This window comes from Heloderma suspectum, chromosome 13 (genome assembly GCF_057233095.1).
Source record: "Heloderma suspectum isolate Gila_16-S chromosome 13, 16-S_ref, whole genome shotgun sequence".
Classification (NCBI taxonomy): domain Eukaryota; kingdom Metazoa; phylum Chordata; class Lepidosauria; order Squamata; family Helodermatidae; genus Heloderma; species Heloderma suspectum.
Genome location: NC_139470.1, coordinates 24,060,618 through 24,086,917, shown reverse-complemented (window position 1 = coordinate 24,086,917; position 26,300 = coordinate 24,060,618). Strand labels below are relative to the sequence as shown.

Here is a 26,300-nt window from a genome sequence, read left to right as displayed (position 1 = left end):
ATCAGGCTTACAAACTAAAAAGCCAAGACACAGAAGGAAAGGGGAGTGGAGGAAAAAGGGGGGGATCAGTTTTTCGCAGCCGGGACAAAATGGTCAGTTGTAAGGGTGGCATTGATCTCCAGTCCTGGCCAGGCGAATCATCCCTTGCTGGTGTTCTTGCTTGAGTTAAGCTCTTGTTCCATAGACCAACAGATGGGGCCAAAATGTCCTTTCCCTTTACTTCTTTCTGCAGTCCCAGGGCAATTGTCAGTCCGAGCAGAGCATTCTTTCTGACAAGGAGGGGGAAGCGAGCTCTTTGCAACTTCTCCTTCTTCTGGCCGATGAATGGGTCAGGTTATCCTCCCCCTTGGCTTGATGTTATTCCCAGGAAGCACGGGGTGGAGCCTCTCAGTGGCCCTAGTTCCCCTGGCTAATGGCAGAAGCCAGCAACAATTTTAACTATTTTATATAGCATAAAATGAAGACCCCCTCCCCCCAGTAAATAGGTATCCTTGGAGCCTCTGCCATAGTATAGCACTCAGCTTGCAGTGTATTCTTTTGTGGCTCTTGAAGGCTACAGGAAGGAGACATAAATAGCTCTCATTAAAGGAATTAACGATGGCCTTGTAGGCCCCTTCCAACCCTACTATTCTATGATTCTATTATTCTATGATTAGTCCAGACAGGAGAGCATTTGCGATGGGACAGATCAGAGTACAGCGTTTAAAGCCGATTTCACTCCTAGGACTGCACGGCCAACGCAAGAAATATACAGAGAAAGAAGTGGAGAGTTCACGTAAAATTTGTGGACGCAAATTTCTTCTCAGCAGTTGGAATGTTCTTAAATGTTCCATAACACTTTGGCCAGTGAGCCAATAACTAGAGAAGTCCCATTTCAGTATACTAAAGAAAGACAGCCAATAGTAACAGATGTTTCAAAAACCACAGTCTATCTTTATCTCAAGATTTGTGTGTGTGTGTGTGTGTGTGACGTGTGTGTGTGTTTCTTTTGTTGAATGTCTCCAGGGAATGGGAGGAAATGGACAAACCCACTATTTTCTGGAAATGTATGTGTTCCATGCTATAATCTGGTACCCCAGTTGTGTCTCTAAGGCCATCATGCAAATAGGCTGCAGCTTTAAAAACAGCTATTTTTAATTCCTATTTTTAAAGTTGCAGCCTATTAAAAGTACACACTTTTAAGGCCTACTTACTTCAATGGGGGGACTTTGCAAGTTCTTAAACCTCTCCCATAGAAACAATGGGACTTTAAAATGGTCCACTTGGTTGGAAGGTGCCCACAGATAGCATAGGGAAAAGGGTCAACCTTTTTCCTCCCCAATAGCTGTTTTACACCTCCAAGGAGGTCCATTCCTTTAGCCCCCCTCCCCTCAGCCCCCCCCCCCCCACATTTCCTTTCCTTTCTCAATGATTGAGTCAGTGGCTGGTCTTTCTCAGACACTCCCCCACCTTACACGGCCGTGAAATTCCTGGCAGCGGAGATGTGCTGTTCTGTCACTTTCAGAAGGAGATTATGCTCCTAAATAAAGCCACCTTGCCTGCCTGCCTGCCTGCCTGCCTGCCTGCCTGCCTGCCTGCCTGCCTGCCTGCCTGCCTCGTAATCCAGATCCAGAGAGACTGCCCAACCTCTCTCTTTGGTTTGTAGTTTTTCTTTGTCAGAGGGTGGGGGAGAAGCATAGCAAGCAGCCAGAAGACCAAGCTTGCAATGAGGTGAGTGTGTGGTGTGTGTGCAGGGTAGGTATGGTTGGGCACTGGCTGAGGGCCCACGCCCCAGCAGGGGCCCGCTGACATGAGCCCCCTGGAGTTGCTCCTCCTCTTCGCCATTGCAACCTGCTTGTTCCCCTGCCCCTCGCTCTGGCTCAGACAACGGTGGTGGTGAGAAGAAAGAGCAGCAAATGCCACTGCCGGCTTGCTCCCTGGCTCTCTGCCTGTCAGACAAGTAGGGGATGTGCGAATCAGCAAAATTCGAGTTGGCCAAAGTTCTCTGAGTTCTATCAGGAAGCCCATTCCGACTTGAGTCCGTATTAGATTGCGAGCATCATTTTTCTTTTCGCGTGGAAATCCATGCATATCTTTGGGTATACGTTTCCAAACTGTGCATTTTTGGAAACGGACGCACTCTTCTCCCATTGATTAAAGTGTGTTTGTGTGTATTTCTCAAAAGCACGCATTTTTTCATGCCCATTTTTCAAATGTACGCATGCTGTCACAACGCATTTTGTTTGGTCCACGAATCGCATTGCAAGGTCGGAAATGTACGGACTTCAACCACAGACTGAGCCTGAGTCCGTGTTTGGTCCAGGACCTACAAACTGGGTAAAATCCTGATCAGAAACGAACTGAACGGAATTTCTCATACATCTCTCCAAGCAAGCAAGTGTAGCAATGATGAGAAAGAGATGAGGAGCAACAGCAGCTGGGGACCATGGTGACGATACGATGGGCCCTCAAAACATGGAGCTGGCTCTGTGTGTGTACATGTCAATGTGTGTTAGTGCCCCAGGATGGTTCAGAAGAAAGGGGGAAAGAGGAAAGACTATCAGCGAAGGCAAAATCTAGCCTGTGTCAAATTAAGCGACAGGGACCCGGGCCTGTTCCTAGAAAGCTGCTTTCAGGATTTGAGAGTGGACATTGTGTAGTGGTTATAAGTCCCACACTAGACCTGATGCTGAAATGTGCCTTTGCGTGTAATGAATAGGTGGTGTTTTTTTTTTAAATGCCAGACACACAGACGCTGGAGGGAGGCAATGGCGGATCATTCTCAGGAGGCCAGAGGATGGGCAGGGGGAATGATAGAATTTTAGAGTCGTGAGGGACTTTGGTGGTCCTCTACTCTGACCCCTTGCTCAACACAGGCCTTTAACCCTTTCCTCCCCTGTTGCGGTCTTGACGAAAACAGCTCCCCCAAAGCTGCTACTTGCATTGGCATCAGTGCTGCGATCCTGATAACTTTAATTCCCACTCACCAGGCGGAGGCTGCTATTGGCTATCCATCCATCCATCCATTTATTAAATTTATTAATCACCCATCTTACTGGTCACCCAGCCACTCTGGGCGATGTACAATAATAAAAAACAGTTTAAAACAATAAAATTCTACATTAAAAACATCATACTTCTAAAATTACCCTAACCCACCCCAAATGCCTGCCTGAACAACCATGTTTTTAATGCATGGCGGAAGCTCATTAAAGAGGGGGCATGGCGAAGTTCCCTAGGGAGGGAGTTCCACAGAGTGGGGGCCACCACTGAGAAGGCCCTCTCCCTCATCCTCACCAGTCTAGCTGTCCTGGGTGATGGGACAGAGAGAAGGCCATCCAAAGCTGACCTTGTTAAGTGACCTGTCTGGTGTTGCTGGAGGTGCTCCTTAAGATAGGCTGGGCCGGAACTATATAGGGTTTTAAAGGTCAAAACCAACACCTTGAATTTGGCCCAGAAAACAACTGGTAACCAGTGCAACTCCTTCAGCACTGGAGTGATGTGATCTTGTTGGCAGCTGCCTTTTCTTCTCTTCTTTTAAAAGTATGCATTTAACTCAGAGATGCATTTAACCTTCCTGTCTAGTTTGGACCTAAGAATGCCAAATGATGAGGTTCCTGGTCCAAATCTCACCTCTATGGTGCATTTGCTAGACTATCAGAGGCAAGCTGTCGCTTCTCAGCCACACATGGGCTATATGGCGTAATAATATTGATCTACCTGATGGGGTTGTTGTGAGGATGGCTCAAATACTGGAAGCGCTTTGAAAATGCTTATCAATAGCTAAGTCCTATTATACCTCATTTATTCATTTAGTTCCAAACAGATTAAGAAGAAAAATTGGGAAGTTTTGGGAAGGGGTCTGTAGAGTTTCCCCACTTTGGCAGAAAAATAGAGGTGTCGGAATGCTGCGCCCTCAAATCCCCAAACAGCCAAGGGTTATGCATGCGAACTGCTCCCCTGCTCCCAGGCAATCACTTTTTGTGATTCAATTCAAGCAATTCAATTTGAATTGTGATTCAAATTCAAGCCCCACTGGTTGGGGCTTGAATTTGGGGTGCCTGTTGTTTTGGGAGAAGAGCTTTATCTCAATGGTAGAGCCGGTCAAAGTAGGCAATATTGAGCTAGAACAGGGGTCCCCAACCTCTGGGGGCCGGAGGGCACATTTAGAATGTTGAGAGAGTGCCATGGGTGCTCTCACAAAAGGGCTGCCATGGGGGCGGGGTTTTTCCGTTCACAAAATGCCCGCCCCCCACATGTGTCAGAGGAAGATAATGGTACTAACAGTCTAACAAAGGAAGTCTTTAAGGGATACTGACGGAATGTTGGCACAGAACCTTGAACTCATGGATCAAAAATGTAGTTGGGGAAGGTTAGCATATATTCATTTTAGTTTTATTTTTTTATTACATTTATACTCTGCCTTTTTTCCTCTTTAAGGAACCCAAGGTGGCGTATGTAACCCTCCTCTCCATTTTATCCTCACAACAACAACCCTGTGAGGTAGGCTGGGCTGAGAGTCTGTGACAGGCCCAAAATTACCCAGTGAGCTTCTGTGGCCGAGTGAGGACTAGAACCCGGATCTCCCGAGTCCCAGGCTGACACTCTCACCACTACACCACATATATGATGATAGCCTTCAACTCCCTTATGCTGAAACACTGCTCGATTTAATTGGCCAGTGTTTTTCCATTTGGTGGCTCCATGCCCAAGCAGAACCCATGTTCTGCTTGTCAGCGCTCTGTCCCAATCGGTCAAAATCACTCCCAGAGTAAACAAGTCTCAGCAGATTTCTGGAGCATTCGGTGTTCTGGCAACCGGCCAGGACAAATAGGAGGTGGTGTATGTCTAACAGCAGTGCAGGCCAGGGCAAGAAGGAAGCCAGCCAAACCCACTAGGCTGTCCTTCCTTCTTCACATGTGCTAGACCTCCAGTGGTGGGACAGATTATGCTCCATTTGGCAGGATTTCCAAACAGAAGGAAGCTTAGAAACACACAGCTGTAATGCAAGAATGGGGAACCTGTGCTGCTGTTGGACTACAACTCCCATCATCTCTGACCATTGGCCCTGCTGTCTGGGACTGATGGCAGTTGGAGTCCAAAAGCAATCTACACTACTACTGAGGATCCCAGAGATGAGGCATTTTGTCCGTCTAGGAGCTCAGATCCTACCGCTGCCTTGTACTTAGGTTCTTGGGCAACTTAGGGCACAATCCTAGGCGTGTTTAGACAGAGAAAAGGCCTGCAACTCCCAGCATTCCCCAGCCAACAAGGCTGGCTGGGGAATGCTGGGAGTTGTAGGCCTTTTCTCTGTCTAAACGTGCCTAGGATTGCGCCCTTACTTATTCTGTTGTTTTTAGACTCCATGATTTGCCTTCTGGAAAATGAGTGTTGCGACTGGCCTTGCCCGTCATGGCAGCCATTTTATGAATGGGTAACCCCCTGGCAGCCATTTTGTATGAGCGCCCATGGCACACTCTCAAAATTCCACTGACCGAAGAAGGTTGGGGATCCCTGATTTAATGGAACGTCTGCCTTAATAGTGATGGAGGGCTTACATGTAAATAGATACTGGTTTGATGACTATATTCTTATCATACTTTGGGAGCCAGTGTGGTGTAGTGGCTAGAGTGTCGAACTTGGACTCAGGAGTGTGTTCTAGTCCCCATTCTGCCATGAAACTCACTGGGTGACTTTGGGCCAGTCCCTGAGTCTCAGCCTAACCTACCTCACAGGGTTGTTGTGAGGATAAAATGGAGAGAAGGAGGATTCTGTATGCCTCCTTGGAGGAAAGGTGGGATATAAATAAAACAAACAAACAAATAAATAAATACTGATTCACTCCATCTTCTTTCTCTTGCAGGGTTCCTGCCCTCCCAGTCAAGAACCTGAATGGAACTGGTCCAGTCCACCCTGCTTTAGCAGGTAAGGAGAGCACGGATGATGCAGCAGGGGTGAAATCCATAGGTTGGGGGTTGGGGGGGAGGGGAGTTGCTTGCTCAACAGGGGTACGCAGGCAATAGCCTGCAGCACCCTTGGACAGCGGTCACACCTTGCACTACAGCAGTGCTTACCAATAATACCTGCACTGGGGGCCCATATAAAAACAAATAAATTCTGGTGTTCCAGTTAGCACTGGGCAGCTGGCTCTGGGCACTGCCATATCAATTTCCCACAGTGCTTGGATGTACCATAGCTCAGGAGCATTCTGGGAAATGTTAAATGGTGGCTCCCACAGACCACCGATCAGAACACTGCTGCTGCCTGCCAGTACCAGGTAAGCCCATCTGGGCTCACTAACGTAGGAGGGGCCCACAAGAGATCAGGGGAGGCTGCAGAGGACAATACATAGCTAGCTGGGCAAGCTGACCTGGTTAAAAGGCAGCTTCCAACATTCTTCATTCCCAGAGCATGGCGAGGTTCCTCTGGGGCAGGGCACCTCTTTCAGCCCAAGGGATGAATTCCATTTCGCAGAAACTCTTGGCGTTCCAGTTGGGTCTAGGGATAGCACGGGTGCCTAATTCAGTCCGGGAATCCGGTGGCCCCGCTCCTACCTGCACCCCCGAGCCCCGCTTGCCGAGCCCCTGCCCCTGCTCACCCCCTGCCGAAGCTCAGCGAATGGCCTGTACTCACCCTAGCAGCCTTGCTGAGCTTCGCAGTCACCAAATTTGAGAAATACAATGGCGATCGCAAAAATGCGCATATTTACACACACGTGAAAATGCGAATTTTTGCGAATGCGCATTTTGCGCATGCGCGAAAATGTGCGTTTTCCAAAAATGCACATTTTCGTGCACACACTAATGTGTGCCTTTGCAATGTGCGCATTTTGCAGATGTGAATATGCGCATTCACAAAATGCGCATTTTCACACATACAAAAACATGCGCATTTTGCGACCACTTTTTTTTAAAAAAAGAAATGGCGACCATGGAGCTCAATGAGGCTGCTGAGGTGAGTGCACACTGCTTGCGAGTGTGGGAGGGGCTCAAGCGCAGTCCAGCAACCGGTGAATGTGGGCAGGGGCTGGGCGGAAAACCCAGATGGGGGTGAGTTCACATAGCCCTAGCTGGGGCCAAAGGACAGGGGGCAGAGCTCAAGGCAAAACGGGTGAGGCTAAAAACCAAAAAAGACCAGCATATTTAAGCTTCAAGCTCTTACTTACTGCCAGTAACTCAGCCTTGGGAGAGGCATGTCAACCTTTCAGCATTGGCGGGGGGTGGGGAGGGAACAAAAGCCGGGAAACCACAAAATCACAGGTAGTCGGGGGAAAGTGGGTGGGGTCAGAAGAAAGGGTGGGACCATCTGGGGAACTCTGGAGTGCTGGATTGGGACCCCAGGAGGACAGGATTTGGCCCCCAGGAGGACCAGGGGCATTACTAGGCACTTAAAGGATTCGGCGGCCAGGCCTATAGGACACGAATCTGTGTAAAATCTCCATATGCTAATGTGTGTGTATGTGTATATATATACAAATTTAGAAATAATTATTAAGATCTATTTAAATTTTGCAGGAAGCAAAGCCAACCAATTGATTTCTCATTGAAATCGTCTCCAGTAAAATAAATGCTTCAATTAATTTGCACCCTGACCCAAATCATCCCAAAATAATGGGAAAAGGTTTTTTTTTCCTAAGCTTAATTACCATGCAAGGATCAGATGATTTTTTTTTATTTTTGTGAGGAGCAGGCTGTTGCAGCATGTGGGAAGGGGAGACTAAGCCCTTCTCACCCCAGCTGCAATACTCCTTAAAAATGTCCCCCCTGCATGGCAGTTAAAGTGAGAGAGAGAAAAACAGCTTCTAGGCTCGGTGGAATAGTTCTGTGGCCCTGGGAAATAAGATTTGAGGCCTAGCCATGTCCCTGCCCATGTCGGAGTTTCTCAGCCCTGCTCTGGGGGTTTCTGTCAGCATGGTCAGCCCAAGACATTTTGCTGCCTGAGGCGAAGAACAAGATGGCACTCTCTCCCATTTCACGTACAAAAGCTGACTAGACTGTTTGTTTCTTCAACACTGGTGATGGAACAGCATCCTCCATTGAACCTTAGCTAGCTTAGGGATCACAAGGCAGGCTGTGTGGCACACAGCTGTCTCCTCCAACTCCTTGCTGCCATCTCCCAGCACCTGGTGCCTTAGGCGACTGCTTCACCCTGGCTAATGGTAGGGCTGGCCCCGTCTGCCACAGATTTAGTAGAATCTAGGTGTGTACGAAACCCATTTACCGTTCCGGTTGGGGGCGTCCACGGTGGGGGGGAGGCGGTTTACGTAGCCTATCACTGACAAGAGCAGGGACGCAAATGGCATCCCCTGCGCTGGACGCCATTTGCAATTGCAGCCGCAGTCTGGGGCAGTGGATGGACGGCAGCAGCGGACAGACCCGAACTGGCCGGCAGCACGTAGGGTCTGTCCGGGGAGGATTTCGGACGGGGGAGTAGTCCGTTCTGCCACGGACTCCAGGGGGCCGGATTCTAAAGAATCCAGCCTCATTGGAGTCTGTGGCGGATTTCTCCGCCATCCCTACTAGAATCTGGATGACAGAAAGGCCTCAGGACCAGGCCCCTGAGGCTCCGATGTGCTAGTTCTTGATGTCGTATATACAACCTCACCCTTGAGTTTCTTCAACTTCAACCTTTCTTGCTTTCTGTCTCTCTGGCCTAGGAATGACAGGCATCTTGATGTGTGCTGCGGGTCTACCTGTCTGCCTCACTCGAGCCCCGAAGCCCATCCTGCACCCGCCGCCTGTCAACAAGAGCGACATGAAGCCAGTGCCTGGCATCACCGGGATTTGCCGGAAGACCAAGAAGAAGCACTTGAAAAAGAGTAAGGGGTGCCTTTCTCCGCATCGCGCACTTCTGTAGCTGCCGTGCCCTGTAGTGGTCTGATCCAGCAGATACCTAAATGTAGGGCTAGGGCATGCATGGGTCAGCCAGGGCCCACTGCTGATCCTGGCCCTTGAGTCCCTGATCTGCGGGCCACCCACAGTTTAGAATTTCCCACAGTGCCCCAGAGTGATGCTATATCAGGTGCTCTGAGGCATTGTGGGAATGTTTAAAATGACAGCCAGAGGCCCACCATTATAAGACGGGGTCCGTCTTGGTAAGGTACCTTCAAACCTCGAGCCAGCCTTATCAGCAAAGCAAAGTACACACACATGCATGCGTGCGTGCACACACACACACGAATATATGTTGGCTAATTTGGGCCTTTTTGAAGCCCTCTAGCAGCTGCTGAATTTTGGTGGCCAACCGGCAGGGTTTTTTGCTGCCACTGCGACAGAAGAGGACGGTGTGTGGGGGGGATGCAGCCTGTGGGGGGTATGTTGCCCACCCCTGACATCTTGTGTACAGATCTAAGCCAATGCACGTAAGGAGGATCCACTACGATGTATGGATTTTGTAAAATCCATTCTATTTGCGTTTCGCAGTTTATCAGTTGCCTTTCGTTCCAGTCTTCTCATTGGTGGAATCGGATTTTTTCCCATTTCCCAAATGCGCAAATTCACATTTGCGTAAATTCACACTTGCAAAAATGTGCACATCTTCTGCTTTGGGAAATGTGCATTTTCAGACGGTGTTGTTGTTTTCAACATATTTTTCTGCGAGTAAATTTGCGTAAAATTCTGGAAAGTAAAAAACAACAGCAACGGTCTGCAAGGCCACGGAATCCATGAGACTCGGGAAAAGCCAGTCCACTGCAGAATCCGCAGGTCGGATTCATAGAAATCCAAACTCATTTGATTCCGTCGCAGATTTCTCTGACATCCCTAGTCTACACTTGCAAGTAGGATCCTGTACTATATTGCTTGCTGGATCAGGAATTGTAGGTGTAAATCAGAGGCACACCAGAATATATATCCCACTGTGGCCGCTGTCTGTCCAGCCCCTACATGGTTTTCAATGAGATGTGCATTTTATCGCACTTTGGAATGCATATCTCCATTACATTTTGGTGCAATGATAGAGGTGTACAAAATTATGCAACGAGTGGAGAATGTGAATAGAGAGACTTTTTTCTCCCTCTAACATAACACTAGAACCCTGGGTCATCCCTTGAAGCTGATTGGTGGGAGATTTGGGACAGATAAAAGGATGGACTTCTTCACACGGTGCATAGTTAAAGTATGGAATTTGCTACCACAGGATGTAGTGATGGCCACCAAGTTGGATGGCTTTAAAAGGGGGTTGGGCAAATTCCTGGAGGAGAAGGCTATCGATGGCTACTAGTCCTGATGGCTGTGTGCTACCTCTGGTACCAGAGGCAGTATGCCTATGGACACTAGGGATGTACGAAAGTCACTTACCTGGTCCCGCAGCTTGCTTCGTGGTGGGGGGGAGGCACTTCGGTTCTCCCCCCGAAGTTCAGGCCAGGGGGGAGGCGCCCCGCCTTGCCTGGCCGAAATTCAGGCCGGGGGGGGGAGGCGCCCTGCCACGCCCGGCCGAAATTCAGGCCGGGGAGAAGCGCTCCATCTCCCCGGCCGCGAAATACAAAAGTGGGGGGGGAAAACCCACACACACGTGATAGGCTACGTAACGATTTACGTAGCCTATCACGGCTAGATTTCCAAAGTCAGGCGTGATAGGCTACGTAAATCGTTACATAGCCTATCATGGGTGACTTTGGGGGGGGGAAAGCGCACGTATGCAAATGGCGGCGCCCATGGGCGCCGCCATCTGTGTTCCTTATTTGGGCCCGGGTAGTCTACATAAAGATTTACGTAGACTACGGCGAAAATAGGGGCAACGCTTATAAGGGCAAAGCCCTTATTTTCGCCGTAGTCTAAGTAAATCTTTATGTAGATTTCCTGGGCCCAAATAAGGAACGCAGATGGGCGCCGCCATTTGCGTACGCGCTTCCCCCCCCCCCAAAGTCACCCGTGATAGGCTACGTAATGATTTATCACGGCTGACTTTGGAAATCTAGCCGTGATAGGCTATGTAAATCGTTATGTAGCCTATCACGTGTGGGTTTTTTTTTTTTTACTTTATTTTGTAATGGCGGCGGCGGCAGCCAGTCGGAAGAACGGCCGCCGCCCCCGCCGAAATGCCGCTGAAACGCCGCCGGGACCCGCCGCCGAGAGGGACATGCGAGGGAGGTAAGTCCCATCCCGGGGGGGTGGCAGGGGGGTGGCGGAGAATTTCACCAACAATTTCGGGGGGCCGAACACGTTGGCATTCGGCCTCCCCGAGATTCATGGAGAAATTCTCCGACATCCCTATTGGACACCAGTTGCTGGGGAACATGGGCAGGAGGGTGCTGTTGCGGTCATGCCCTGCTTGTGGGTTTCTGGTCAACAGCTGGTTGGCCACTGTGTGAAGAGAATGCTGGACTAGATGGACTCTTGGCCTGATCTAGCAGGGCTCTTCTTCTGTTCTTATGTTCTTACAACTAGTTATGCATAAATACTTTTACAAAGTGCATCTAAAGGGGATTGGGACAACATGCACTCACAAAAACAATTTTAAAACAGAAGATCAAATTTCTGTTTAAAAATATGGTTTTATGGCACATGCGTGTGTGTGTATGAGAAAGGTAAAAAGACTAACAACCGTGTATTAAAAATATATTTTATGCTAAACATTTAGGCTTCTACCCTTATCAGTAGCTGTGCTATTAACTGGTATCATATATAATGTTAATTGCATTGACTGAGGCAGCCAAGAATACAGAGATGGAATACAAGTACTTTTCTAAGAATTTCACAGAATCCTCTATCAACATGATCCTAGACATGTCTACTCCAAAGTGAGTTCAATGGAGCTTACTTCCCAGTAGGTGGGTATAGGATTGCAGCCTAAGCTACAAAGGAGACCCTATAGATGAAGTCTTTCTTTCCCCAAGAGAGAGCCCAAACATCCTAGCATGTTCCCCAAGATCATGGGCAGTTGACAAAATAGGATGTCTGTATGCCTTGAGGTACAATCTTTGCATGTCTAGACAAAAAAAAAAGTCCTACAAGTTGTAGGACTTTTTTCTGTCTAAATATTCATAGGACTACAACCTTCTGAGCTATTTATGCATAGGATTGCACCCTTATGACTATTCTGAGCTAAATATGCATCCTTAACTTCTTTGCTGGAGGTATTTAAGCAGAGGCTGGACAGGGATGCTAGGGTTACATCCTGCATTGTAGATCTTGCATTCAGCAGGAGGTTGGACTAAATGACCTTCAACATCCCTTCCAGCCCTAAATTTGCTTCACAAAGGCACAGCATGCGGGGACAGGTCAGCATCCTAGAAATGCATCTCCAAGGAAAATTGAAATCAACCACCTCTGCAGATTCATTAAAATCTCTGCATGGTTTTAATTGAAAATCCCAGCATGAATTGATTTTAAGCAACAATCTAATTCAGCCTTCCCCAGCCTGGTGCCTTTCCAGATGTGTTGGACTACAACTACCATTATCCTCAGCCAGCATGGCCAATGCTTGCGGGCCACAAATATTCCCTTGGGCAATGGTCTGACAACTGGAAGTGTATATTGACATGAAAATGGTTGCTGGGGTCCACGGCACAATCTTTTGGGGTGAGAGGTGTACAACAGTGGCCGGAGGAGAAAAGGTTGTGCTTTTGACTGAACCCGAGGACAGGCAAGGTTCAGAATTTGCCTGCCTTCCCACCTCTGTGTGGTGTGAAATAACAGGATTGTCAAAAAGTACATTTATAGATGAGCCAGTATGGTGTAGTGGTTAGAGTGCTGGGCTCGGGTTCTAGCCCCCCACTCTGCCATGAAGCTCGCTGGGTGACTTTGGGGAAGTTACAGACTCTTGGCCTAAGCTACCTCACAGGGTTGTTGTGAGGGTAAAATGGAGCGGAGGAGGATCATGTAAGCTGCCTTGGGCTCCTTGCAAGAGGGAAAAAAAAGAGTGGATAGAAATGTAATAATAATAACAATATCAAAACCATCACAATAACTGTTTAAAATGGTTTAAAATGTTTTTTTAGATATATATTCTCTCTGTGTGTGCTGTCTGTTTAAGTTTTTATGTAAATGGTTTACACTTTGCATAATGCATGTTTATGGTTTTTAATCTTTGTAAACTGCCCAGGGAGGTTCGGCTATGGGGTGGTATAGAATAATAATAATAATAATAATAATAATAATAATAATAATAATAATATAAAATAAATAAATAAATAAATAAATAAAGAAAGAAAGAAAGAAAGAAAGAAAGAAAGAAAGAAAGAAAGAAAGAAAGAATAATACAATTGTTGGGGCAGGCCCAAAATGCAGTGTGCTAGAACTGTAGAAGAGTGGCAATTCTAACTTGTGCTCAAAAACAGAAGGGGTTGAAAGATTACAGGACACAGTAACAGTGGTTTAGTGGGACATTTTGAAGCACCAGCGCACATTGTGACATTCCCCATAGCCATGCCCTCAAGAAAAGTCCAAAAATGCAGGCAGCTGCGTTGGTCCAAATCCACAAACCTGTTCTAGCAGTTTTCATCTCCACCAGGAGCAGGACTCTTCTAAAGCTCATGGGTCTTAACTGCCCATTCGAGACCAAACCTGCTAATCAAAAAGTACCAGCGCTGAGAACTGTGGCTTCATTACGCCACTGCAGAGAAATGTTGAAACAGCCACGCCAGCGGCAGCAACAACATCTAAGGCGTTTTGCATCCTCCTCCCTCCAAAGCCTCCATAAATCTCCACTGCCGTTTTAAAAGAACTTTTGGGGTGTAGTTATGTATTCATTCTTGCTTATTCTCAGCTGTGTGGGAGGCTTGCTATTAGGCAGAAAGGCAGGATATAATAGGTGTTCGTATGTCTGTTTAAAATATGTATAACCTGCTCTTCAAGTGGAAAGTCTCCCAGGACAGCTTACACATCAATTAAGAATACAAAAACAAGACAGTCCCTGCCTTAAAGGCTCACAGTCTAAAAAACAAACAAAAAAGCATGACATAAAAGGAAGAAGGGATGAGGAGGGAAGAGGAAAAAAGCAAATTCCGGCATCAGTTCTTAATGCTATACAGTTCTTATTACAGCTGTCTGTAATGCAGCTGTGATGCTCTCGTGGCTGTAAGGCAGCCAGAGGCTGTTCCTCTTCTTCTCAACCAGCAGGATTAGAAATGGCTCGATGAGAGGAGGAGCCAAATGTGACTGGTCTCTCAGCTGAGCCGATGGAGTGGCTCTGCTGTCTGTCTCTCCCTCTGCCGCAGCCTGATGGAATGGTTGTGGGAGAGGAAAAGCCGGATGAAGCCGCAGCTTCTCCACAGGGCTGATGGTGGCCCACCTCGATTTCTCTTCCACTTCTACAGCCTGATGGAATGGCTGCTGGCTAAATATTTTAAATAAATAAGCAAGCAAGCAAGCAAGCAAGCAAATAAATAAATAAATAAGAAATGTCAGTTGGGCTGTCCCCACCCCTCAAAGGGGCTGATTGACATCAGCAGCCCTGTGGGAAGGAAGGAGTGAGGGAGACAGAAGCACACGCAAGGAGAACATCAAGGCCTGCTTCACTTGGACTGCCAACCCCACCCAGGAGATGAGAAAATACCATTCCACCACTATTTAATGTCTTCTTCTTCCCTCCCTATTTGCTTGTGTGCCGTGTCTTTTTAAAATTGTACTCCTGCGGGCAGGATCTGTCTTGCTTACTGATTCATTGTAAGCCAGCCTTGTCTGGCTGAGGAGTGGGATTAAAATGTAATAAATAAATAAATAGGTAGGTAGGTAGGTAGGTAGGTAGATGTCCAATCCTATGGCCACTAGACAGCAGCTAGACGGCTATAGGTTTGTTCAGTTTCAGGGAACCGACCTCAGAGCCCACACCCTGGGGTCGGTTCCCAGAAAACGGCCTCCCCGCCGCCTTGCAGGCAGCACAGATCATCCCTGGACTCTGAGCTCAGAAGAGCAGTGCTGACTGGGGCAAAAGGGGGCATTCCCGGGGGTGGAGAGGGGCAGGGAGTACAGAAGTGCCAGTTTGATGCTTCCTGTGCATCATCCTGGGCATGTTTAACCTTGAGAAGAGAAGACTGAGAGGAGATATGATAGTGCTCTTCAAGGACTTGAAAGGTGGTCACAGAGAGGAAGGCCAGGATCTCTTATCAATCATCCCAGAGGGCAGGACATGGAATCGTGGGCTCAAGTTACAGGAAGCCAGATCCCGGCTGAACATCAGGAAAAACTTCCTGACTGTTAGAGCAATATGACAATGGAACCCATGACCTAGGGAGGTGGTGGGCTCTCCCACACTGGAGGCATTCAAGACGAGGCTGGACAGCCGTCTGTCAGGGATGCTCTGACTTGGATTCCTGCATTGAGCAGGGGGTTGGACTCAATGGCCTTGTAGGCCCCTTCCAACCCTACTATTCTATGATTCTATGATCCGGCCACACACCCCACACACCCCACTCCAAAGTCCCATGGCTAGACAGCCGAAATTGGCTGTCTAGCTGTGAATGCAGGGTGGCCGGAGCACGGAGGAGAAGATCCCCTCCGTGCACCGCCCACCCTGCTTAATAGCGCCCTCAATAAATAAATAAACAAAGTTGAGTTATAACCCTCTTCTGTTCCATACAGGCAAGAACCCCGAGGATGTGGTGCGACGTTACATCCAGAAGGTGAAGAACCCTCCAGATGAGGTGAGTCTCTCTCCTGCTCCAACAAGCGAATCCCTAACATAGCACTGGTCAGTGTGAGATACTGATTAGGGGATCCGATAAGAGTGGGGACACTCACGTTCGAATCGCTACTCAGACACGCAGATCAGCTGGTGATCTTGAGCTAATCACTATCTCTCAGCCTAACCTACCTCACAGCGCTGTTGTGAATATAACACTGAGCAAAAGCTCTTTCCCCTGACATCTGATTTTCAGAAATCCTAATTTGTTGTCTATTTTGGAGGTTGAGGGGGTGACTATTTTCATGAAAACACATTGTTTTCTGAATCGTTTGTACATTCTTGGTTTCTGAAAGGCAGTGATTTTGTGTGTGTGTGTGTGTGTGAGAGAGAGAGAGAGAGAGAGGGGGAGAGAGAGAGAGACTGAGACTGTGGGATGGCGGGGAGAAAAGTAGGGAGGTATGGGACTTCCATTTCTGCTCGCAAAGCCTGTGAGCATGCCCCATTCAAAGCTCCAACCACGAGCACATGTCTGCGAAAAATATTCCTAATTTTTCAAATGTGTTGTCACGTTCATCTCGTTCCTGATTCCCAGTTCAATTTGTGCAAATTTCTGAATTTGTGCAAATTTCCTCCATGGATTTAATCAGCTGTGGTTTAGTCTATAGAGGAAAGTTGCACAGATGGGAATCAGGCACCAGACGAGGAGCGAAATGATGTTTGGAGGGTCCTTGTCATCTGGAATGTCGCTCATTTGCCCATCCCTAGAGAGAAGAGGGAGGCAAGTCTATCTGGGTGCCAAAATACCCACAGACAGGCCTGTTTATGGTTCTGCAAACTCACTTCTCCCTGTATTCACCACTTGCATCAGACAATACATTTCCAGGGCAAGCTATTATTATTGACCATATTTTCTGGACAAAATGATTAATTAAAACATAAAGATTTGATTGGATTCTTCCTTGCTGCAGCTAGATCTGAAATTGCTCAAAGACAGAAAAATTTAAATGGTCTTACAGAGTGTAATTGTTTAAATAGAGTCTGGACAACCAGCTTTATTAGAAATACTGACAAGTAAATTAAAATATTTAAAAGGAGAAAGATATATGGACAATTTTGAAGAAGCTTGGTTCCCTTTTATCGTGTTTATAAATACAGAAAACTCCTTATATAATCCTCCAGAGCATCAACTCAAGTATTGGAAAGATATATTGACAGATTCGTCATCAAGAAAGTAGCGAATACAAAATTAATAGATTTTAAGATTTGATATTTTTAATATATAGCCTAAATGGCAATGATTCCTGACGTAACCCATTATTTAATGTTGTAACAGATAGTAAGAAGCATCCTGTGTATATGTTAGCTTTTTGTGGTTTTGTTCTCTTTTTTCTTTTCATTTTTTCTTTCCTTTTGTTTTTTTTGTTTGTTATTACGGGTGTTTGTCGCATGTATGTATCACTGAAATAAAAATTAAAAAAACAAACCACTTGCATCCCATATTTCTCTCCCTGCAACAGGACTGCACCATCTGTATGGAGAGACTGGTGTCCTCCTCGGGCTATGAGGGCATCCTCAGGCACAAGGGTGCCAAGCCAGAGCTGGTGGGGAAGCTGGGGAAATGCGGGCATATGTACCACCTCCTCTGCCTGGTGGCCATGTACAACAATGGCAACAAGGTGAGTGTGGAGGAAGGCTGGCCTCGCATTCACCTCTTCTAAAAATATATATATATTTAATATCTATCCTATATGGTTTTCATCCTCTCTTTTGTGGCACATCTTTGTATTTAATGGTGGGATGGGGGGAAGCCCTCCAGCTCCTGTTCCCCATCTCAGGGCCAAACGAAACGTTCTCTCCAGCCTGCATGGTAGGGCTATGGGCGCTAGACCTCTTTGCCTCCGTGTAAATTCCAACGGAGCCATTATTTTCTTTTCATTTTTAACCCGTGGGGATGGGGGGTGGGGTGGAATTTTGGAATGAAGACCCGAGGGGCAGGGAAGCTTGAAGCCTACCCTCTCCTGAAGCGCTGTGGCCCCAATCCAAATCGGGGCTGCGCGTGCTTACACGGAGGTAAAGAGCTCCACCACGTGTCGCCCCGCAGTGCGTGCTGGAGAGAATGTTTTGTTTGGCCCTCCGTCACCCAGGGGCTCCGATCCTCATACTTCCTTAGGCCTGCTGTTCAGGATCGGATCAACGGAGATGCCAAGGGTGATGGGAAGGGGCCATAGAGCACCTGCTTTGTCTCCATTCTGAAGGCCGCAGGTTCAGTTCCCGGAATCTCCATTTAAAATGTCCAGGTAGCAAGTAATGGCAGAGACCCTTCTCTGCTGAGACCCTGGAGAAACACTAGAAGTCAGAGTTAGGTCTGATTGCCAGTGATTCTCCAGAGATTGGGAGGGCAACCTCTTTAAGCCTGAAGCCCAATTCCATTTCCGAGAAGCTCTTGGGGGCCGCATCCCCGTTGTGGGCGGGGCCAAAGGCAAAAGGGGCATGGCCAACACACACAATGTACCAATGTATGTTAGCTTAAAGTTCTTTCCACCAGTAAGTAGGCCTTAGGAGAGGCATTTCAACCTTTTTTGAATGGGGAGAAAAAAAGGGAACAAAGGCTGGGAAACCACCGAACTATCCATGGTTGGGGGAAAGGGGTGGAGCCAGGGAAGGAGGCGTGGCCAACTGAAGAACCCCAGAGGGCTGAGTTGGAACTCTAGGAGGGCTGGAATTGGCCCCCACATCTGAGGTTCTGCATCCCTGGAGTGGACAATGCTAGCCAGGACGGACAAATAATCTGATCTCCCTGTATTCACCACTGTAGTGGGGATTTCTGAAATGCAGGCAGTCATCATGACATTCCCCATACCCACACCCTGAAGGAGACCCCAGAAATGCAGGCAGCTCTGTTGATCCATATCAGCAAACCAGTAGACATGATTGTTGTTGTTGTTCAGTCGTTCAGTCGTGTCCGACTCTTCGTGACCCCATGGACCATAGCACGCCAGGCCTTCCTGTCCTCCGCTCTCTCCCAGAGTGTGCTGAAGTTCATATTCATTGCATTGGTGATGCTATCTAGCCATCTCATCCTCTGCCGTCCCCTTCTCCTTTGGCCTTCAGTCTTTCCCAGCATCAGGGTCTTTTCCAGGGAGTTTTCTCTTCGCATTAGGTGGCCAAAATATTTGAGCTTCAGCTTCAGTATCTGTCCTTCCAATGAGCAGTCAGGGTTGATTTCCTTTAGGATGGACTGATTGGACCTCCTTGCAGTCCAGGAGACTCGTAAGAATCTTCTCCAGCACCACAGTTCGAAAGCATCAGTTCTTCGGCGCTCAGCCTTCCTTACAGTCCAGCTCTCACAGCCATACGTTCTTACTGGGAAAACCATAGCTTTGCTTATATGAACCTTTGTGGGCAAGGTGATGTCTCTGCTTCTTACTATGCTGTCTAGGTTTGCCATAGCTTTCCTCCCAAGGAGCAAGCGTCTTTTAATTTCATGGCTACAGTCACCATCTGCGGTGATCTTGGAGCCCAAGAAAATAAAATCTGTCACTGCTTCCATTTCTTCCCCTTCTATATGCCAGGAAGTGATGGGGCCAGATGCCATGATCTTAGTTTTTTTAATGTTGAGTTTCAAACCAGCTTTTGCACTCTCCACTTTCACCCTCAACAAGAGGCTGTTTAGATCCTCTTCGCTTTATGTGATTAGGGTGGTATCGTCTGCGTATCTGAGGTTGTTGATAATTCTCCCAGCAATCTTAATTCCGACCTGTGATTCATCCAGCCCGGCATTTCTCATGATGTACTCTGTATATAAGTTAAATAAGCAGGGCGACAATATGCAGCCTTGTCGTACTCCTTTCCCAATTTGGAACCAATCAGTTGTTCCATGTCCGGTTCTTACTGTTGCTTCTTGACCCTTGTACAGGTTTCTCAGGAGACAGGTAAGGTGGTCTGGTACTCCCATCTCTTTCAGAATTTGCCACAGTTTGCCACACAATCAAAGGCTTTAGCGTAGTCAATGAAGCAGAAATAGACATTTTTCTGGAATTCTCTTGCTTTTTCCATGATCCAGCGAATGTTGGCGATTTGATCTCTAGTTCCTCTGCCTCTTCGAAACCCAGCTTGTACTTCCTGTAGTTCTCGGTTCACATGCTGCTGAAGCCTAGCTTGTAGGATTTTGAGCATCACCTTGCTGGCATGTGAAATGAGCACAGTTGTGCGGTAGTTTGAACACTCTTTGGCATTGCCCTTCTTTGGAATTGGAATGTAAACTGACCTTTTCCAGTCTTGTGGCCACTGTTGAGTGTTCCAAATTTGTTGGCATGTAGAGTGCAGCACTTTAACAGCATCATCTTTTAGGATTTTAAATAGCTCAGCTGGAAGACTGTCATCTCTGCTAGCTTTGTTGTTACTAATGCTTCCTAAGGCCCACTTGACTTCACTCTCTAGGATGTCTGGCTCAAGTTCAGTGACTGCACTATCATGGCTATCAGGGACATTCAGATCTTTCCTATATAGTTCTTCTGTGTATTCTTTCCACCTCTTCTTAATCTCATCTGCTTCTGTTAGGTCCCTGCCTTCTTTGTCCTTTATCATGCCCGACTTTGCACAAAACCTTCCCTTGAGATCTCCGATTTTCTTGAAGAGATCTCTAGTCTTTCCCATTCTATTGTTTTCCTCGATTTCTTTGCATTGTTCATTTAAGAAGGCCTTCTTGTCTCTCCTTGCTATCCTCTGGAACTCTGCATTCAGTTGGATATATCTTCCCCTTTCTCCCTTGCTTTTCACTTCCCTTCTTTCCTCAGCTACTTGTAAAGCCTCATCAGACAGCCACTTTGCTTTCTTGTATTTCTTTTTCTTTGGGATGGATTTCGTTGCTGCCTCCTGAACAATGTTACGGACCTCCGTCCATAGTTCCTCAGGCACTCTGTCTATCAGGTCTAATCCCTTAAATCTATTCGTCACCTCCACTGTATATTCATAAGGGATATGATTGAGGTCATACCTGAATGGTTTAGTGGTTTTCCCTACGTTCTTCAATTTAAGCCGAAATTTTGCAAGAAGCAGCTCATGATCTGAGCCACAGTCAGCTCCACGTCTTGATTTACTGACTGTATAGAGCTTCTCCATCTTTGGCTGCAAAGTACATAATCAATCTGATTTCGATATTTACCATCTGGTGATGTCCATGTGTAGAGTTGCCTCTTGTGCTGTTGGAAAAGAGTGTTTGCTATGATCAGCGTGTTCTCTTGGCAAAATTCTATTAGCCTTTGTCCTGCTTCATTTTGTACACCAAGGCCATGCTTGCCTGTTATCCTGGTGATTTCTTGACTTCCTACTTTAGCATTCCAATCCCCTATGATGAAGAGGACATCTTTTTTTGGTGTTAGTTCTAGAAGGTGTTGTAGGTCTTCATAGAACCCATCAACCTCAGCTTCTTCGGCATCAGTGGTTGGGGCATAGACTTGAATTACTGTGATGTTGAATGGTTTGCCTTGGATTCATACTGAGATCATTCTGTCATTTTTGAGATTGTACCCCAGTACTGCTTTTCCCACCCTTTCATTGACTATGAGTGCTACTCCATTTCTTCTACGGGATTCTTGCCCACAGTAGTAGATATGATGGTCACCTGAATTAAATTCGCCCATGCTTGTCCATTTTAGTTCGCTGATTCCCAAGATGTCGATGTTCAGTCTTGCCATCTCATGTTTGACCACCTCCAGCCTACCTTGATTCATTGATCTTACATTCCAAGTTCCTAAACAATATTGTTCTTTACAGCATCGGACTTCCTTTTCACCACCAGACACATCCACAGCTGAGTGTCCTTTCGGCTTTGGCCCAGCCGCTTCGCTCTTTCTGGCGCTACTAGGAAATACCCCCTGCTCTTCCCCAGTAGTATATTGGACACCTTCCGACCTGAGGGGCTCATCTTCCGGTGTCATATCTTTTAGCCTTGTGATACGTTCCATGGGGTTTTCTTGGCAAGAATACTGGAGTGGGTTGCCATTTCCTTCTCCAGTGGACCACATTTTGTCAGAACTCTCCACCATGACCTGTCCGTCTTGGGTGGCCCTGCACAGTATAACTTATGGCTTCACTGAGTTACGCAAGCCCCTTCGCCACAACAAGGCAGTGATCCATGAAGGGGAGTAGACATGATAGAGGTCTACAAAGCCTGATCTCGTCTGATCTCGAAGCTAAGCAGGATTAGCCCTGGTTAGTACTTGGATGGGAGACCGCCTGGGAATCAGGCTTCCTGCACTGAGCAGGGGGTTGGACTCGATGGTCTTGTAGGCCCCTTCCAGCCCTTTGATTCTATGATTCTAGTTCTAGGAGTTTTCCATTTCCACCTTGACCGGGTCCTTGTGAAGGGAATAGGTCTTAATTGCCCAGTTCATTTCCTCCCTAGCTCCTGTGAGGATTGCGGCTAAGCTCAGAGGAAACAGGGCCGTTGGGGCGGTGGGGGTGGCAGATGACATCAGCGTCCTTGATAATAAAAAAAGTGCACTTTCTGCTTTAAAGAAGCATCTTGAGTTCTATGGCTGGAAAGTGCCCAAAGAGTGAATGTTCTCCCCTTACCCTATTTCTACCCCCCCCCCATTTTCTTCTGACAGGATGGTAGCCTCCAGTGCCCCACTTGCAAGGCTATCTATGGGGAGAAGACTGGGACTCAGCCCCCTGGGAAGATGGAGTTCCATATTATCCCACACTCACTCCCTGGCTATGTGGACTACAAAACCATTCGCATTGTGTATGACATTCCCACGGGGATCCAGGTGAGAGAGAGACTATTGCAGGGCCAGAGCAATGGGCAAGCATATCGGGGAGGGAAAGTTGCCTAAGAAGTTACCTTTCAAGTCCTCTCTGCTTTGGAGGACTCCAGGCCCCTTAAAGCACCATTTGCTTGTCCTGAGAGAGAGAATGATTTCTTGGGAGAATTCTGGCCGATGCCACTTCTCCCATCGTAGAACAGTAGTGGGAAAAGCTACACTCGCTAAAATTCTCCCTTTTCAGCAACAATCCAGAGTGCAGGGACCCCTGCTCACCTGCATAACACCCTAGTGATGGGAATGGATATTTTCCTCACCTTATGATCACTGTTGGTAGAACACCTAACGCTGATGTCTTGCTTAACCAGGGCCCAGAGCATCCAAATCCTGGGAAGAAGTTCACTGCGCGAGGCTTCCCGCGTCACTGCTACCTTCCTGACAACGAGAAAGGCAGAAAGGTAGGTCACTGCTTTCTGCATTCGTGCATCCGCTTGAATTTATACTGGACCTGGGCGCCTCACTATGAAAGGAACATTTCCAAACTCACCTCTGGGAATTTAGCTTAGGTTCACACTGGGTTTCTGAGATTTCACCACATTTTTTAAGCTTATCTCTGAAGTCACTAGGACTAGAAACATTCCAGTTTTAAAAAAAGAAGAAAAAGAATGCCAGCAACCTCAGGATGCCTGATCTCAGGTTCTGCAATGCACAGGTCATGACTGGGGAAGCACACAAACCCGACACAGTCCTTAGGTTTGGTTTGGTAGAGCAGACTAAGATGCGGGGGGCGGGGGCTGTTCACACAATGCAGTAACGCACACAATGAGAACCTATGGTTTGTTGCTGGGTTGTTCAGAGTGGTTAACAAGCCACCCTGGCTGTGTTCAGACAACACGGTATCCCACCCTGCGGAAAACGTGCTGCGTTCAGACAACACGCCAACCCACAGCTCAGCAAACCACCCATGGTTCAAAACAACCCACGCTCAGCCGCTGAGTGTGGGCTAGCATGTTGTCTGAACAGTCCCTGTGCATGTGTGGGCGTGGGTGTAAATCTGCCTCCCAAGGGTTAATGCCTGTCCCTGACTCTCCAGGGTTAAGACCCTACTCCTGGCAGTGTAGTCTTTAATTCATAGAATACCTGGCCCAAGACATTTTGATGCCTGAGGCAGAAAATAGCAAGGGCACCCAGTTCTCAGGCAATGGGTGGTGCCCAAAATCTCAGCCGGAAGACCAAACTACACAGCATGCCAAATGTGTCATCCATTCTGTGCATGTTCTTGTTTTTACTTAAAATGCTCCCTGTTCAAGGTGGGTGGTCACAACTGGAACTGTGAGGTGTAGGGAGCTGGGGAAGGGTCTGACACTTTTCTCTTGTGCCACATTCACCCCCTCACAAAGCTGTTATTCAGAAGTTCCCATTGGCTCCCACGGGAGACTCCCTTCTGATCCTAACACAGGGGCGGATAACTTATGGCCCTCCGAATGTTGTGGCCTACAAAACTCCCATAATCCCTTGCCATTGGCTATGCTGGCTAGGGCTGATGGGATTTGTAGGGCCACAGGTTGCCCACTCCTGCCCTAGTAGAAGACTTGTGAGGAGGGAGGTTGCTAGGACAGCAGTATGGAGAGGGTGGGGTGGGGGTTAACCCTTACACTAGAGGTGTTGAACCTCTTTCAGCCCGAGGGCCAAATTCCATTTCACAGAAGCTCTCGGGGACCGCATGCCCGTGGTAGGTGGAGCCAAAGGCAAAAGGGGTGGGGCCAAAAACCAGCTTATTGTAGCTTAAAGCTCTTCCTGCCATTAAGTAAGCCTTAGGAGAAGCATTTCAACCATGGGACAAAACCTGCACAAGAGTCAGGCAACCACCAAATGACTGGTGGTCGGGGGAAATGGGTGGGGCCAAAGGAAGGGGGCGTGGCCATCAGGGAAATCGCAGAGGGCTGAAATGGGATCCATGTGGCCCCTTGGCCTGAATTTCTGCACTCCTACCGTACACCGAATTTCTGACCATGATGGGAGGCCTGTGCAGCAGCTGCTAAAAGCAAACAAACCGTAACAGCTTCAAGTGACGTGTTTAGTGCCAAGTGGGGGTTGGCCCTACGATAGCCATCTCCGTCGCTTGGTGGTAGGGCTGCCTCTGTTGTTTTGTAGTGGTGGTATTAGTATTATTATTATTATTATTGATTCTTCCCTGCCCGCTTGCCCAGATCTTGAAGCTCCTGATCATGGCCTGGGAACGCCGGCTCATCTTTACCATCGGGACATCCAACACGACGGGCGAATCCGACACGGTGGTGTGGAATGAGATCCACCACAAGACCGAGTTTGGCTCCAATCTCACCGGTCACGGTTACCCCGACCCAAACTACCTGGACAATGTCCTGGCTGAACTGATGGCCCAGGGGGTCTCAGAAGCCCGCCTGAAGGACTGAGGAGGCGTCTCTGCTCTCCGCCCGTTTCTCCCGCCCACACTTTGCTGTGTGCTGCGTGGAAGCGTGAACACTGCCTGCGTCTGTCTGTCCGTTTGTCTGTCCGTCTGTGTGTGCGTGCGTGCAAGCGCGTGTCGACTTGGCTCTCCACCAGCATTCGGGGTAGACCCCTTCACCCTCCCACATCGCTTCTGCTGCCTCGACTTCAGATGAGCTGCACACAGCATTGCAGGGCATGGCCAAAGGAAACCGTGGGACCACGCTTCTCCTCCTGCGACAGGACTGTTTAGATTACCTCCAGTTTCCCCACTGGAGGAACAGCAGGAAGAACGCACGAAACCGCGCAAGTGAGCAACTGATGCAAATGCTCCGCTGCTCTTTTTTCTTTTTGATATATGCACACATATATATCCTTGGCAGCCTGCAACGTTCCTCTTGCCCCAACTGTATATGCGTGCGCATAAGACACGCTGTCTGACGTCTCTGCCACTCTTGTACGGGATATCCGATGCAATAGAGGAGAATGACGAAGCCAACCCTGCTTCGTCCCGCCCCACCCTGTTGTCTCACCCTCGGTTCCTTCTGAGTCTGTTACGGCTCCCCGTTCCTTCCCACGATGCCTTTGCTGCTCTGCCGGGAGGCAGCGGGAAGGAACTGCAGTGTGGGAGGCTAGAAAGGGTGAAGACAGATGTAACATCTTAACCAGGGGCATGGCGGGTTCCTGTTTACACCCCAGCTTTGCAAATTGCCTTGCATACAACCATGCCAGTCACTGGTTTTTGCCCCATATTCTGGGGTGCCTCCTCCCTGTGAAGAGCAAGAACGAATGGGCGAGAGGCCACGAAAACCAGCTTCTTTTTCATCCCTGTATACCAGGTTTGGGCAATGTCCACAGCTCCAGGGGTCAGCCCCCCGCCCCTCCAGCGCTGCCAAGGTTGCCAGCACTGCACCACCAATTTTGCTGCCAAAATTTGGCAGTGCGGCGGCAACCCTCCGTTTTTCTTTAAAATGAGGCACATACTGAAAATGCGCACCTTCGTGGGAAGCAAAATTGCGCCCCCAGGAAGCTTAGCCGGAGTGTTGCTGTGCTTCCAAACTTTTGACGCATCGTTTGTTGTTGCATTAATTAATTTTATTAAAAAATAGCCAGTGCAGAGGGGGCAGGGAGAAGATTCTGATTGGGGCTGCGGTGGAGGCAGACGCTTAAAACCCCATGCCACGGTGTCAGTCCAGCTTGCCCTCCCACGCACCCGCCCACATCAGCCTTTCATCTTTAAAAAACCAACTAGGCAAGGACATGCAAGGTGACAAATGTGATACCCAGTTTTGCCCTTCGATGCCTGGCGTTTCCTGCACCTGCTCCCCTCCTCCCACTCGTGTCCTGCGAGGACTTTCAGCCTGGCCTGGCCTCCAGATTGCTTGTCCAGGCCACCTAACAGCTGGGCTGATGTGCTTTCTGCCTGCTACCCTGTGGCCACTCAGCCTTGCCCTGCAAGCCAGCAGTAACAGTATCCTACTGCAAGCAGTGGCATAGTGGAGGCAGGGCTCATGGGGACGC

General features: G+C 48.1%; 1 protein-coding gene across 1 annotated transcript in view; it reads left to right on the top strand.

Moving 5' to 3' along the window:
• DTX1 (deltex E3 ubiquitin ligase 1) overlaps positions 1-25,901 on the top strand; it is an 83,266-nt gene extending 57,365 nt beyond the window's left edge. Inside the window, exons 3-9 of the mRNA XM_084820467.1 lie at positions 5,843-5,904; positions 8,636-8,797; positions 15,501-15,562; positions 17,061-17,219; positions 22,155-22,316; positions 22,679-22,768; positions 24,521-25,901. Of these exons, the coding sequence (XP_084676593.1) occupies positions 5,843-5,904; positions 8,636-8,797; positions 15,501-15,562; positions 17,061-17,219; positions 22,155-22,316; positions 22,679-22,768; positions 24,521-24,745 (922 nt within the window). The 3' untranslated portion in view covers positions 24,746-25,901. The remainder of the gene's footprint in view (positions 1-5,842; positions 5,905-8,635; positions 8,798-15,500; positions 15,563-17,060; positions 17,220-22,154; positions 22,317-22,678; positions 22,769-24,520) is intronic.
• Positions 25,902-26,300: the final 399 nt, after the last annotated feature.